Genomic DNA, 15,114 nt, shown 5'->3' on the forward strand with positions numbered 1-15,114 from the left:
CCACTGTGGGATAGTTAGCCAGAATGGGGATGGCTGTAAAAAGTGTGGTATCGTAACTAATAAAGTCAACACCAAGAAGAAAGCAATGTAGGACATCCAGAATTGTGTGGTGTTTGTTTACTTTTTAATTCAAGATGAGAAGCTTTTATAAAACTGAAGAAAAAAAATGTGTACATTCCTGTTGGTGACGATATCCTTTCATCTTGACCGTGGAAAAAGCGTGCCAACGTGAACTGTACTTTTTGGTGGGTAGGGGCTTTTGTTTATTATCGTCATCCCTCCCAAATTCTCGCCTGGCCATGCAGCAAGGACAACCAAAGGAGGCAGACACACAGGCTTGCCCCCCAGCCTGTCTGGACTGTGACCACTGGAATGGAAAAGTGGAGGATTTGGTAAAAGGTCAGGCAGCCAAGCCTCCTGTTGTTTCGTTTGACTCTGCAAGGATTTTGTAAAAATGGTCTCTCCCAAGGAAGCAAGATGTTAAGAGGGCGGACGCGGTGAGGGAGAAATGAGGATTTAGACCGGCGTCAGAGGTGCTACTGACGAGACCTAACATTTGCCAGAGGGTCCGGTTATACACCTCAGCGTGGCAAAGCGCCCCCCCCCCCCCCCAACAGCGCATATTGCCTCCCTCCACCCACTCTCACTCCCTCGTCTCAGCGCCCCTCCAGCAGCCGCCGGCAGCTCATGCTAGCTAGGCACAGCGGGGTCCACACCGGCCTGAATAGGCAGCCAAGCGTTCCCCTGGCTCACTGCTGACACGCAGCAAACTGACAACACGTTCGGCCAAACACACAACACGCCAACCGCTGCCGCTGCTGCCATACCCACATCAGCCTTGAGCCGCTGCTCCACATACACACGCGTATATTTAGATGCACACACGCAAGCGATCACAGCAAGACACATCACTAAGATTAGATGGAAAATTCATACATCACCTAAAAAAAAAAAAAAAAAAAGGACAATTGCAGTACAATTTGTCTGTAATTCCTCAGCATCGCTGAAAGAAAAAATTGACTTTTAAAATTCCTAGTGAGCCTGAACAGGATAAGATGTATAGAAAATTGATTTACAAAAGGATGGCACACACACAAAAAAATATGACACTTTTAAATGGTGGTGGTAATAGTTGTGGGATTTTTCATGGAGAAAAAAAAATCCACACTTAAACTAAAAGCATTATGCATGGCAGGTAATGCACTTGTTCAAAACTAGAAACGATGGTGTGAAATTCTACATTACACAAGTCCAAGTACCAAATCACCGTGACATTTTAAACACAGGGAATTCTAACATCCCAATAGGATCTATGTTATTATGGCTGCTCACCGGCTAACACAAATTTCATTGTCACGGTAATATCAATAATAGCCTATTAATCTGAGGGGAACTGCAGCTCAGCATCAAGAAACAATACGAAAAGGAGAATGTTAAGCCTGAGGGGGCAAACACACCTAAATTGTCTTTAAACACATCCCAGGAAGACAAGATTTCCATAGTGATGTGCTACTAAACAAATACCAAATTCAATGTGATTCACTTGTATTGTTTTCATTTCAAGTGCGACACAGTTATTTAGTGCCTGATGAGGATGTCTCTCCCTCTCTCTCTCTCACTCACACACACAGACACACACACACACACACACGCACACCATAGTGGGGAGTGCGTACATGACATGAGTGTGTCTGGGATCCGACGGCCTGACGCAACTTTCCATGTCACTACACAATCAGCAAGCAATGTGAAAGAGGAGGCAGACAATTTTCCCATTATTTTTGCGGTGAATGTTTGCTTGCATTTAAAAATAACCGCAGCAGTCTTTGAAGTTAATATATGTATTGTGCCTATCAATAAAATGAGTAAATGCAATGAATTGTCGCTTTGAAATAACAAAAAGATGTCAGGAGGAGACAAAGTGTGCGCAAGAGAGTTAACATTTTACAAGGCTTCTTTTTTGGGCGCTAGTTCTTCACAGCCGTCACATTGATTTCCCAGGCTCCAGGATCTCAAGCGGCACGGCTCTGCCCTTTCTATCCCAAGCTCTACTTCCATGACGACACTTCACCTTTGACCTCCCGCTCCCGGGGGCGCGACCCTATCTTCTCTGAACGCCACGCGGTCCAATCAGACCGCTGCGTTCGCTGACAAAAACACCCAAAGGCCTCAGCTCCTATGACACCGTGTGACATCAGGTCAGATTCCTTTAGCATAACAACTAGAGCCATGGATGGCCTGGTGTGAGAATTCTGTCTTTGTCAGCACAAAGAATCCATCACCATGCATAGAAGAAAAAAAAATCATGGAGGAAAAAAAAAGTGCTTTTGCCACTGACATGTCAGAACCATGGTCTCCAACTTTTTGCACTTAGTGAAAGCCACCCCAAAGGATGAGCAAAGTGTACAAAATGAACATCTCAAAAAGTACCTCCAACCTTGAGGTTATCAAAGGCGGGCATGCGAGGCTAGTTTGCAACCCCCCAAAATTCTATCCGACTCCCAAACTATGACCTTTGCCTCAGAAGAGGGAGGATCTCTGCAAAGACTCGGAGAGAGGGGGTGTACGGCGCATTTCTCCAGCAAGGGCACAGAGGTTATTTTGGTTTGAATTTCCTTTCTGTTCTCCGGCCTGTAACTTTAAGGGAGAAAAAAAAGCGAAAGCTTGTCCAGGCAGGCATTGCCCTCAGCGTTTCTTACCTTCTCTCTGTCTCACACACACACACACACGCACGCGCACGCATACACACAGTCACCTCTCCAGCCACGAGAAGCGCTTAGGAAAGCAGACACAAAGCAGAACATGGGAAGTGATTTAGTGGGCCCTTCATAACTCACAAGCATGTCTATGACCTGTCCACTGTGGTGACATATTGATCTACTTCTATGTCTCAATTTTGTCTCGGCACATTGCGGAAAAGCCTTTTTTTCAGTTTTCACTTTTTTTTTTTTTTTTTTTTTTAACTAATAAAACTCTGGTGTTTAAAGATAGCAGCAACTATTTTAAAGAGTGCTCCAAATATTTAAAATGCAATGCAGAAATGCCACATATGATGCAAGAATGCAATGCATGATTTATACAGTCAACTTATTTTTTGCTATGTTGTTTATTGTCGCAAACGTAAAATAGCACTTCACTTTCCCTTGAGAGAGCAAGACACTTTTTTATCTGCCACTATCACTCATTTCTCTTTCTCTCAATCAGCTTTCACTTTTGTCTCCAAGGAGAAAAAGCTTGGTTGTCATAAGTCATTTGTCAATTCCTCAATACAAATTAAAGATGCCTGACAACAAGCTGTATGGCAAACAACATAACTACTGCTGGCAGTGTGACAACACTGACACCTCAAGAGAGCTGAGAACACATACACACCTTTTTACAAGCACAGACATATAAGCCCAACACCTTTCACTGGCTTTGTACTAAACTAAACTGCTACACCCCTGCCCCCCCTGTTATTTTTTTTTTTACTGCCTCTGTTGTATGGCAAGCAGTCAACAAGACACATTTGGATGAGTGTCACATGCATTGGCAATCACTGATTTTTAACTTTTCAATTTGTGCAACTCCCGGATAAATGCATCCCACTCACTGATCCGTACAAGAACATTTAACACACTCTGAAACTGTTTTTTTTTTTTTTCCTCATCCAAAAACCTTTCCTCTGGGAAAACAACATGCTGGATGAGCTTTGTTTTTTTTTTTCTAACAAGCAAATAGCCCGACACCTTTCTTAAACTTTAATGTGCTGCCTTCGACTGTGACAGGGGCTCAGTATTTTTTGGGGGAAAAAGTGCATACCGTATATGAACAAAAATGCACAAGTGTTTAAAAATCTTTATATGTAGCATATGTTTTTTCCCAAATCATGCCCTATCTATAAATGAAAAAAAATGTTAGGTTTTTTGTTTGCATGTTTGAACACATCAGAATAATGTTAAAACATTCTCCCAGGCCAGGGAAGAAGGGACATCGAGGGCTGGTGGGTCGATGGGGTGGAGATGTCAGTCTGACACAGTCTAAATAAATCAAACTTTATGTCTGCAGCTGACACATCTACACTATCAAGTTGCACTGTCTACAAACCCGCATACACACACGCACCCACACGCACGCACAAGCTCATAAGAAAAAAGTGAGAAGAACTTGAATTCATGCCTCTCATCTAATAGTAGAATCTCACAACACAAGTCCAGTTAAAATGATCAAAATAACAATTGTTTGACTTTTTCCTTGACGACAGGGACACAGTTGTTTAAATGCAACCATAGTGCTGAGATTTGCTGCAGAGAAACACAAGCAATTCTACTCCTAATGAACATGTCAATAAGCAGGTCAAATTGCAGGAGTTGCCAGCAGATGAATTACCGGTATGTCTTTTGGAAACAATAATAGCAAAGCTAATTGCTATGATTATCATAATGATTATCGCTATGCAATGGAGAGAGAAGTGTGCGTGAGGCTTTGCGACGTGTGTTGTTGAAAAAGTCAATATGAAAGAGTGTGTAATGACAGGTAAAGCACATAGCACTGCCCCGAGCTGTTTTTTCCCCCACATGCAAGAAAGTGCCAATCACTTTATTATTTTTTTTTTTCCTGTTTCAAAACAGGAAATACAAATTACTGGCACAGTTTGTTGAGGTGTTGTTGCACTGAAATGTCAAAAGCAGATCGTCTCACAGGATCATTTTCAATGCTGAAATATTAATACAACTTGTTTTGTGTGGATTAAAGCTGATTCTAGTGGCATTGTAACACGCGAGCTCTTTCTTTGTCAAATCTGTCAAAGTCAGAGCGACAGAGATTTGATCATAATCTGAGCTCTTTAAAAGACTTATTACTCAGAGTGAAGAGCAGGACTGTTCAATAAGGTCAGCTGTGAAGTATTTTAAATGCGTTGAACAGAAAAAAAGTGAAATGTGAAACAAGCGAGAAGGAAAAACAAAAATAGCTCATTCACTTCCTCCTTCTCATTTCTGATTGCTTGCTATCAAGGCTGCACACATTACAAAACGTGCTAACGTATCGTAGAGAGAAACGACATCATGTAAGGAAGACTTTTTTGAGCCTTACATTTCATTCAAGTTTAGGAAGGAACGTCCTTCAAAACTTAAATACACACGCAGTCACAGAAAGAGGAGGACAAAAAAAAAAAAGACCTGCAGAGTGGATGGTAAATTGAGCACGCATCCCTCTTAAACATGTGCATCGGTGTCAGCTGGGATATAGAAAGGAAAAGAAAAACAACACTTTTAAACTTTTGTTTTTTAGCTGTGTAAGGAATTAGAATAATTCTATTATATGTATTTCTCCCTTGTAGTGGCCATAGCTGTAAACGACTACTTGGGAGGGGATGGTTTTGAAGAAAAAAAAGAAAAAAATGGAAAAATAGGCTGACTCTAAACTCTTTGACTCTCCTCTGAGTTAAACTACTCCTAAACATAATTTAACACGAACACAATTTTCCTGTTCAATTCCATAAATATAATTTCAAGACGTTACATTGAAGAAACCTAAGAAAAATAAGAACGCATTTGCAGGCACATAGTACAAACTGCTGCAAAAAAAGAATATATTTTACTCAACGTCAAGTAAATACAGAAAAAACACAATCACAGGGGGAAAAAAGAGCTACATCTCTTCGACGCTAATGAACACATTCCGTTTTTGACAAAACCACATTCGGTTAATGGTAAAGACTTGTATACTAGGGAGGCAACTTAAAACCCAACCGACTGGATGAGGTGGATAGTTTTTGCAGTGACAAAAGCCTGTGGGACGTTGCCTCTTCAGGAACTGTGACGTGTGCACCGACTTATCTTAGATGAATATGTTATATTGCTCCTTCCAAAGTAAACCCAAGCATCAGATTCAATCTTCAAATCACCCATTCCCTCCCAAATGTACCTCCACCATTTTTTTTTTTCATCTTTGCTGTCTGAAGCACTCAAATGAAAAACTGTCAGGAGCCGTGATTTGTGCTAACTAGCTATCGATCGCTCCCGAGCTGCATGCCTCTTGTCCATGCAGGGAGGGTGGCGAGAGGAAGAAAGAGGGAGAGAAGAGGAGAGGAGAAAAGGCTATTCTTCTTCTACTGATTTGTGTGTTCATGCAACAGGGTGAGGAAGCCAGCCTGACAAATAGTGCTGGGTCTCTCTGTCAAAGGCAAATCCATCAGTATATCTAAAAACACAGACTCATATGTCTATAATATATGCCTTGCATCAAACGCACACACACTCCTCTGGCACTGTTGTTTTCACTGAGGTTTGCATAAATTAGCAGAGCTTGTGCACCTCTTAAGACCACATCAATAAATCAGGAGAATTAAAAGGCTAGAGTCGCTGTTCATTAAGTTGAGTGGAAGACAACTAGTTCCAAGCAAAACAAATAGCAGAAAGGGATTGTATGATAATCTAGGCTGATATTATTTTCCTGTTGATTTGAAGTGATATTACATATTAGGCCTCTGGTTACAAGTTATTGCGTTACTAGCCGCCATCCAGTCTCACGTAAACAATGTACTATATACCCCGAATCCAGACACAGCTCGCTGTGCGCCCCCACCTCTCGCTACGCCTGCATTGAACAGAACAAAGAGGCGCTGGAGACACGGTAGATAGTGGCTAATACAATTACATGAATATATATTCCCATTATTATTATTACAAAAAAATAGCAACCAAATGCCCGTCTCTGTCCCTCTCCCTCTCCCAGTTGCTTACAGTTAACTGTGGTTAACAGTCTTTTAAATGTTGTCATATGACAATGGCATAAGTACTTGCACTTTGCTTTACACATATACACATACATATATACACACATATATATATACATATATACACACATATATATATATATATATATATATATATATATATATATATATATATATATATAAATATATATATATACACATATACATATATGAATTGTAATGCAATTAGATCAGGAAATTCAATAGAAGCAATTCTAGCAGATACTAATACTACTACAAGCGTAATACTGAAATTAACAATTATAAATTAATAATGTGAAGCAAACTTGTATATACAGTATACATATTTTTTTTCAATTGTACCTATCATGAACAGTATGTTCATTATAAACTTGCGTAATATATTGTTGTTATTGTGGTGTAAACTAAAGTAGTGTAATAAAACAAATCATAGCTTAACTACTTAATAGAACCACTTTAAAGCATTAAATGTGACCATGACAACTTGAAATAATTAATTGCAAATTGAACTTATTTTTTCCTGTTTGATTAAATTTAAGTGAGTACTGAAATTGTATATTGTGCAACAATGCTCTGCATGGCTGTATTTCCAATACTAATTTTACACGTTAAGAAGGAAAGTAAAAAGACAATTTACAATACAATAGAGGCTATCTAATATTTGTATGTTATGATGGTAATGTTATGTGTTCCAACCGGTATTAAATAGCACAGTTATGTCTTACATTAAAAGAAAAAAAAATTAAACCAAATGAAAATGAAACTAATGGGAATATTAATTCTGTCCATCCAATTTAAAGCCAATTCCATTTCAGCAGCTCCGCATTATCCCATGGTAATAACATAAACAAACACGTAACAAGGCGAGGGAAACCCCAGTGCAGAGACGCACATCCTCTAAAAGCGATTAATCTTCTCAATGCAGTTGTTCACCCTGAAAACTGAGATAAAGAACCACGGGAAATGTTTACTTTTCTCGAGGTGTTCTTTTCAAGTGTCACTACAATGAGGAAATCTATATTAAAAAAAACACACACACATTGGGAGAGAAAGTCTTTGTGCCGCCAAATGGCTTTTTAGACCGCTCTATCTTATTATATATTTTTCGTCAATAAACTTAAATTGGAAAAACTGCTTTTTTTTTTTGTGTGTGTGTGTGTCTCATCGGGAGTGACATTTTCTGACCGGCAAAACATTTCAAAGGTACGTCGGGGTTTTGAAACTAAGAAATATGCATCACCACAACATTAACACATTTTGCATCTTGTTCTGCAGTTCAAATCATTCAAGTTATTCAAGGACCACATGCTCATTAACTGTGGGATGCAAGACAAAAGGAAGTTGAATAATAGTTTTAAAAAAAAAAAAAGTTCTTACCTTCTTTGTTGTTGTTTTGGCTCTTGTTTTTTTCCCAGAGCCCCATGGACTTGTCATCCTCGGAGCCGTCCATCATGGCCTTGTCGCTGGGCACGTACCAGGTGGCGTGCTGCTCTGCCATTAGAGTGTCAAGGTCAATCGTGCCCATTGAACCCTTCCCAGCATCGGGGCTGCAGCTTGCCAGCTCGTTGTCTCCGTTCTGAGAGGGACAATCGCCGTTCTTTTTGCCATTCTTCATGGCCAGAGGCTGGTCTTCCGAGATACTGAACTGCTGCCTTTGCAGCTGGATCTGGGCCTGTAGAATCTCCAGAGGGTGGATTTCGTCCTGACCAGAGGTGCTGGATGGGGTGCGTACCTGCTCCACCCCCGGTGTACCTGGGTGGCTCACGCCACCGCCGCCCGTTGCTCCCCCAGCACTCAGGCCGTAGCTGTCCGCTGTCGAGGTAGTATGATTGTTAATGCCTATGCCTAAGGGTTTCTGTCCGTTCATTTGCATTTTAGGTGAGCCGCCGATCATCGGGCTGCGGTTGGACTTATTGGCTGAGGCGGCTCCTGCGTCTGAGCTGGAGGACACCTCGTCCTCGTTGCCAAAGTGGGCGCTGACATCATCAGGAAAGTCCACACGGGGCGAGCTGCTGTCAGACTTGGCGACACTTTGAATGCCACTGTCCAGAGAGGACATCAGGTCGGCCTGGTCCCCCAACATTAGGTCACCTCCTTTTCCCCAAGAGGGTGATTGCAGGTGTTTCTCATGGGGCGTGCCCCCACCCCTCTCCCCAACACCAGCTGCAGGGGTTTGCTGGCCTGGACTCACAACAGGGTTTCCATTTTCAGAGGAAAAAAAAATTCCAGGGCTCACATGTCCACTGTCTCTTTTTCTCCTCCCTCTCCCTCTCCCACTCCCTGTTGTTGCCTTCCCCTCACTGCACGGGGTAGCGTCCATGTTGTAATTTGGGGAGAGGGCACTGGCTTCCCCCTGCACCGTCTGGTTTTGACTTGCAGGCTTAGAGTTGCTATTCCCAGTGCCAGGCAGCTGGTTGTTCTGAGAAGTGCTGCTCTGAAAATATTCAGGCCCAGCACTGCCAGTCCCGTTAGATGTGCTGCTGCTATTAATGTCCTGCTCTGTCTGACTCAGTTTTCGCTTGCCCTCGTTTTGGTTTTTCTTGTTGAACGTTACGTTGAGGTTGGGAGCCCCTAGGCTGGCGATCATGTTCTGGCACGCCGTGGAAAGGGCCGCCAGGCAGCTCTGGCCAAAAACACTGTCTTTAGCACTGGTTTTGTTGAAATTCCCAAGAGACAGAGCACCAAGCTTGCTAACGGACGACCGCTGGCCTGAGGGGAACTCAGACTGAGGAGGGTAGCTCCCTGGTGAGGTGTTCACCCCCTGGGGGACGTTGTGAGCTGGCCCCTGACGGTTTGCCCCTCCGTAGGGGAAGGGTGGCTGTGCCCCCATCGGAGGCGCAGGGAATTCAGGCGCTCGCCTCTCTGCCGCTGCATTCGGATGTCCTGTTCCTCCTCCTGCTCCTGGAGACTGCATTTGTGAGAGGCTGCCCATGTTGCTGCTGAACTGCGAGTGCAAGCCTGGAGAATGGAGAGCCTGTACGTGTCCATCCCCAGGTAGTCTCATGGGTTCCTGCATGCCCATACCTGGCCTAAACATCATCCCAGGCCCATTCTGCTGGAGACCCATGTCATGGGGCCCTGAGTCATTGCCTGCTCCTCCCATGCGCCGTGACATCATCTCCCCAGGAGGGTGGGACCCTTGAAACCAGGAGTTCTCCTGGTTTACATGCGGGTTTTGTCCATCAACATTGGCCATTCTACTTCCATTTTCCCTGTCAAAGTTGGGCTGAGGCATGCCCCCCACCGGGCCTCCGTGACCCAGCGGGCCCGGCGGCACATCGCCGTGGTGACCCAGTTGCTGCAGACTGGGCTGCCTCAGTCGCTGCTGCTGGTTGCGGGAGGCCATCTGTTTTATCATCATGGCTGCATTCTGTCTCTGCTGCAAAGACTGTTGCTCAGGCCCCGTGTGCTGCAGTGGACCCGGCGGGAAACCGTCATTCACAGGTGGGGTGAACTCGCCTGGCAGTCCTGGGTAGGAAGAGGGAGAGAGGTGGTTTTCCATGCCGCCGCACCAGCCTTCACCTCCATGCGCGTTAGGGAAGTCAAATCTGGGCCTTTTTGCCATGTTTATATAAGGAGCGTCAAAGTGTTGTAGTCTCTGATTTGGGGGCTGTTGGGAGGGAAGGGGAGCTGGCTGTTGCATATTAAACATGGGGTCCCCATAGGGATGCAGACCCCTATTTTCCAGTCTGTGAATGGGATATTCAAACTGATTGTGTTGGCCACTCATCATGACCCCTCCGTCCAGAATGTTGGGGTTACCGGAGCCAGACTCAGCCTGAGGAGGTCGGGGGAGGCCAGGGGGGCATGAGTTCTGTCGCGCTATCAAGCCAGCCTGTTGTTGCTGTTGCATGAGAGGATGTCTCGCACTGACCCCCGGGTCCATTCCCACGGGCACCTTCCGGCCATTACCAAATCGCTCAAAAAAGATTCCATGTTGAGGCTGCTGGGGCGGCGGAGGTTGATGTCCCTTGGAGATGCCCTGCATGCCCGGCGCCCGAGGCATGCCAGGGTTTCCTGGAAAATTCCCACCGGGAACTGACCTACCGGGGCCAAAATGCGGTAACTGTGATTCTGACTCAGACGGTGAAAATACAGGTACATCGAAATGTCCAGACGGGGGATCACTGGGGAAGTTATAATCTAATCCCTCCACAGCTCCCTGGTTGGGCATCCTTCGATTCTCCAGGCTATGAGAATCGGAGGAGGATGAGGAGGACGAAGTCAGACCGTGGAAAGAGGCTGCCCTGTTAGGTGACTGGTCTAGGGGGAGGCAGGGGGCAGGAACAGCGTGGCTGCCACTGGGAGGACCGTGATGTTGGAAATCAGGCATGTTAGCGGGCCGCTGCTGCTGCTGCTGCTGCTGTTGCTGCTGTGGGAAGCCATCCCCCGCCTGTCCCTCAGCGAGAGGATCAAATCCTTCTCCAAAGCCCTGCTGTGGTCCCATGGCATTGTTATTGTAGCCCATTATCCTGGCACCATGTAGGCATGACGATCCTGGCTCCGGGCCTCCAAAATTCCCACTGAAGTGAGGATGATGTTGGTGGGGGTGAGGTTGATGGCCGTGAGGATGTCCTTGATGAGGTTGCTGGTTGTTAAAAAATCCATGCATGGGTCCTTGCTGCTGCTGCTGCTGCTGCTGCTGCTGCTGCTGAAGTCCGCCACTTGCATGCATGTCGGAGTGTCCCCGCGAGTGAAAACCTCCATACTGCTCACCGTTCATGTTCATGTTGAGTCCGAGCATCTGCGGGTCGCTCATAGGGCCCATGCTGGGCTCCACGGCTCCGGGTGGACCACCAGTGTGAAAACTGGTACTTTTGTAATGGGAGCCCATGTTCAGCCTCGCTTGGTTTTTCTGTCTCTCTGACTGGCCAGGGTTTCTGTTATTAATCTGAGAACCAAACTTTTCCAGCCCAAACATACTACTCTGTCATTAATCCCACATGATAGTAAAATGACAAGTTATTGGGCAGACCCTTAAGCAGTCTGTTCCCAAAACCAATGCGAACTACAATTAAATTAACTATAAATGTCAAAACTAATCCAAAAAGTTCGCTTTTTACTTCTTAAAAAATAGCAGGGGAAAGCTGCCTAAATATGCCCGCACGACATCCCTTCTGTTTTTAAAACCTGCACTACTATTATTTGATCAAGCAAATACTTTAATTTAGAATTATATTTACCTTGCGGCCCGGCTGTCTAACGATACACCAAAGTTTCGTGTGCGCATTTGTACGGCGTAATCATGGCACAAAGACATGTCTCTACCAAATTGAGAGGCGCGCAAACAAGAAATAAAATGACTAAATGTTAAAACTTAAAAATGCATCCCTATAATTCATTAATCCAATCAGGTGTCAAAGTACGCACAACTCCTTTTCTGTATTAAGTCCCATAATGGCATCAAGAAAAAGTCCCATTTCGGCCGTATTGTTAAAACTGTCTGTAGCTTCGATGAAGAAAAAAAAGTATTGTCCATCAGAATGTCATTAATTGCAGTGCAGGCGCAAAGAAAGTCGTCCGGCTTGATGTAAAGTCCACCATCAACTGTTCTCCTGCCAAAGCACCGAAGCGAGGTGTTCCCGGTTCCGGTTCTGGTCCCGGGGCTGCGAGGCGTGCACTACCCGCACTCCACAAGCACGGAGCGGCGTGACAGCATCCTCCACTTGGCTGGCGGGGGGTTCGCTCTGCGATGAAGCGGTGCACCTCTTGGCTCCTTGCTCCTCTCCAAAACGTTCGCAACCCTCCGATACTGACTCGTGTGTTAAAGTGTGCGCGCGCTGGGAGCACATTGACTGGAACACACACACTCGGCTTAGCCGCTTTTGGCTGTGTGCGGGATCAACGCGTCCGCGGCAGCCAGCAACAAGTTTTGCATTTCCAGCAGCACTTCCATGCATGACGCCCCAGCCAATCAGAGGGCCTGAAGACGGCATGGGGGCGGGACAAACGCTTTTAAGGTGGTCTTCCACAGCAGAACACATTTGTAAACCTTTATGTGTAAATCAGTATTTGCAATGACTTTCACAATTTGATTTTATTACAGCATATCAAATTGCTATTTATTGCCACAATTGTATTTCTCTTTTAATGTGACACCATAAAATATATAGGACATTCAAAAGAGGGGTCTGGGTGAGCTGCAGTGGGTAAATTTGAGGTGAAAATGGCTTATACTATATGCATTCATCAAAATACCATCTATTTCTCTTAAATCTTTGGTTTACAGCCAACTTCAGGAGAAACATTCCACTGTGTATATTTTTAATACACATTAATAAAACCAAAAAACAAAAACAAAATAAAAGTCCTGCTAGAAAAAAAATGCCCAAACTTAAATGTGCAAAATCAGTTTGATTGATTAATTATGAACGCATTAGCATTCTAGTGTGATTGAATGACATTATTTTGATAGTCTACCACTTAGGTGTTATTATCCAGATATTATTTATAAAGCGTGGTCCATTCCAATGAGATCAATCCAAATCGTACCTGCCATGACCCGAAGTAGAACAAATCATCCTTCGAATATGTTGTGTCTTGTTTTATGTTGATCCACCTTTCTTGTGTACTGTATTTAATTCTATTGTAAATAGATTAATCATTTTAAATTATTCTTAAATTATGTCAATTAGTTGGATGTCTCAAATCAAGCAACCATGAGATAACAAGCATTTGAAGTCATAAAAAACCGAGACAAATTTTCCATTCTTTTGAAATGATTTAATTGTTGGCTTTTAAGTTGCCTACTTGATTATGGGGTTTTTTTTACGTGATGGGCTGGCAAATTTAGTAGCCTAGGCTTGATAGCCGTTTTTGTATACATTTGGGGAGAATCTAACTTTTCTAATTTGATGACTGCACTATTTGCCCAAAATATTCCAGAAACGATTTACCAGATGAATTCATTTTTATGTACATAGGTTTGCCTAAGGCTATGAAACAACTTCTTGACAAAAGCATGCTTTTATTTACCAACATGTGTATTGTGTTTTTGTGTAACGAGAACACCATATTAAGGTTATTTATTTTCACCATTGTGGACCGTGACCTTTCAGACATTTTTTTCGCGAGCTTTCAGATACTTTGGTGTCCAGCTGCCTTTTTGCGTTTGGAGGGAAACTAGAAGGGATTTTATCAAACAGACACAGTGCCACCCAGTGGCTGTTTTCACGGAGCTTGCAGGAGCACATGCGTCCTTGCTTGGTGATCATCTTAACAAAATGTTTATGTTGTTATTGAAAATACAGAATAGTTTTCTATTGTAAGAAGAAAAATTCTATAACTGTTTAGTTTTAAATCAAATGTTTACCTTGTTTAAAAAACGGGCTGAAGTATTTTTGTGGTAAAAACAAAACTAGGTAATAAATGGTAATTGAGCCTTATTAGAAACAAACTATATAATAAACAGGATCTGTTATTCCTTGATCCTGTCCCAAGCATTACTCAGAAAGTTTGGGATAAAATAGAATTCATCTCCACTTTCTGTAGTGAAAAATTGGTCACATGGTCACGTTTTTAGGGAAGTTGAGGGGGTGCAATGTCAAAGCTTACCATAGGCGGGTCAGGGAAGGGGCAGGCCTATATGGTCGTCTGCGTGTTTGTATATTTGACTTTTGGAAGAGGGGAAGAGAAATGAGGGGTGTAGAATATGCATGATATAACTTCCTGCTGAAGGACAGAAAATGAGAGCCAGAAGACAGTGACTTTGTTTTTAAGGGACCAGGACCCAAATGTCTGTCTTCTCCAGAAAGAAGAGGTGTGCGTGTTGTCAAGAGGAGAGAAAAAAAAAAGCTCACAATTTTTTTTGTCACTGGGCCACTGGAGAACCGCCTCCATATCTAAAGCCAAGCTGGATTTAGCATCATTATTTTTACCTAGACACACACACACACAAAAGATTTTGCATATCAAAACACTTTAAGACATGTCTGCCATCACTGCTGCAGAGCCCCCTTAGAAACACCACATTTCATGTTCATTTTCCAGCTGATAAAAGCTTTGTGTATAACAAAACCCCATTAACAATACAAGAAACAAGTATACTCTGCAGGAAAGCGAGGGGGGAAATCATCAACATAATGAATATGGCATTGTTCCCTCTGTAGTTCTCATACTCTTGCACATAATCCCCTGCGAGCTCCATCTTCAGTGTGTTAAAATGGAGACAGACAAGTTAAGTGTGACAAACTGATGGCATGGTCTCATCCCCCTTGATTGAGCCTCCAGTGATGACAAATGAAGCTCAGGGCTGTCGCTAAGGCGATGTCACAACAACGGACAGTCTGCAGGCTTTCAAGCACTGTCACATGAAGACTCCACTCAGCTGTGATTTAGCACTCAATTTGTCTCAATATTTTACTCAATGGGACAAG

General features: G+C 43.6%; 1 protein-coding gene across 1 annotated transcript in view; it reads right to left on the reverse strand.

Annotated features, from left to right (window-relative positions):
- Positions 1-12,609, reverse strand: part of mn1b (MN1 proto-oncogene, transcriptional regulator b) — a 14,386-nt gene extending 1,777 nt beyond the window's left edge. Inside the window, exon 1 of the mRNA XM_086031847.1 lies at positions 8,117-12,609. Within this exon, the coding sequence (XP_085887973.1) occupies positions 8,117-11,660 (3,544 nt within the window). The 5' untranslated portion in view covers positions 11,661-12,609. The remainder of the gene's footprint in view (positions 1-8,116) is intronic.
- Between the last annotated feature and the right edge of the window lie 2,505 nt (positions 12,610-15,114).

Source organism: Filicampus tigris, chromosome 5 (genome assembly GCF_054856515.1).
Source record: "Filicampus tigris isolate MCC_2025a chromosome 5, RoL_Ftig_1.0, whole genome shotgun sequence".
Taxonomy (NCBI): domain Eukaryota; kingdom Metazoa; phylum Chordata; class Actinopteri; order Syngnathiformes; family Syngnathidae; genus Filicampus; species Filicampus tigris.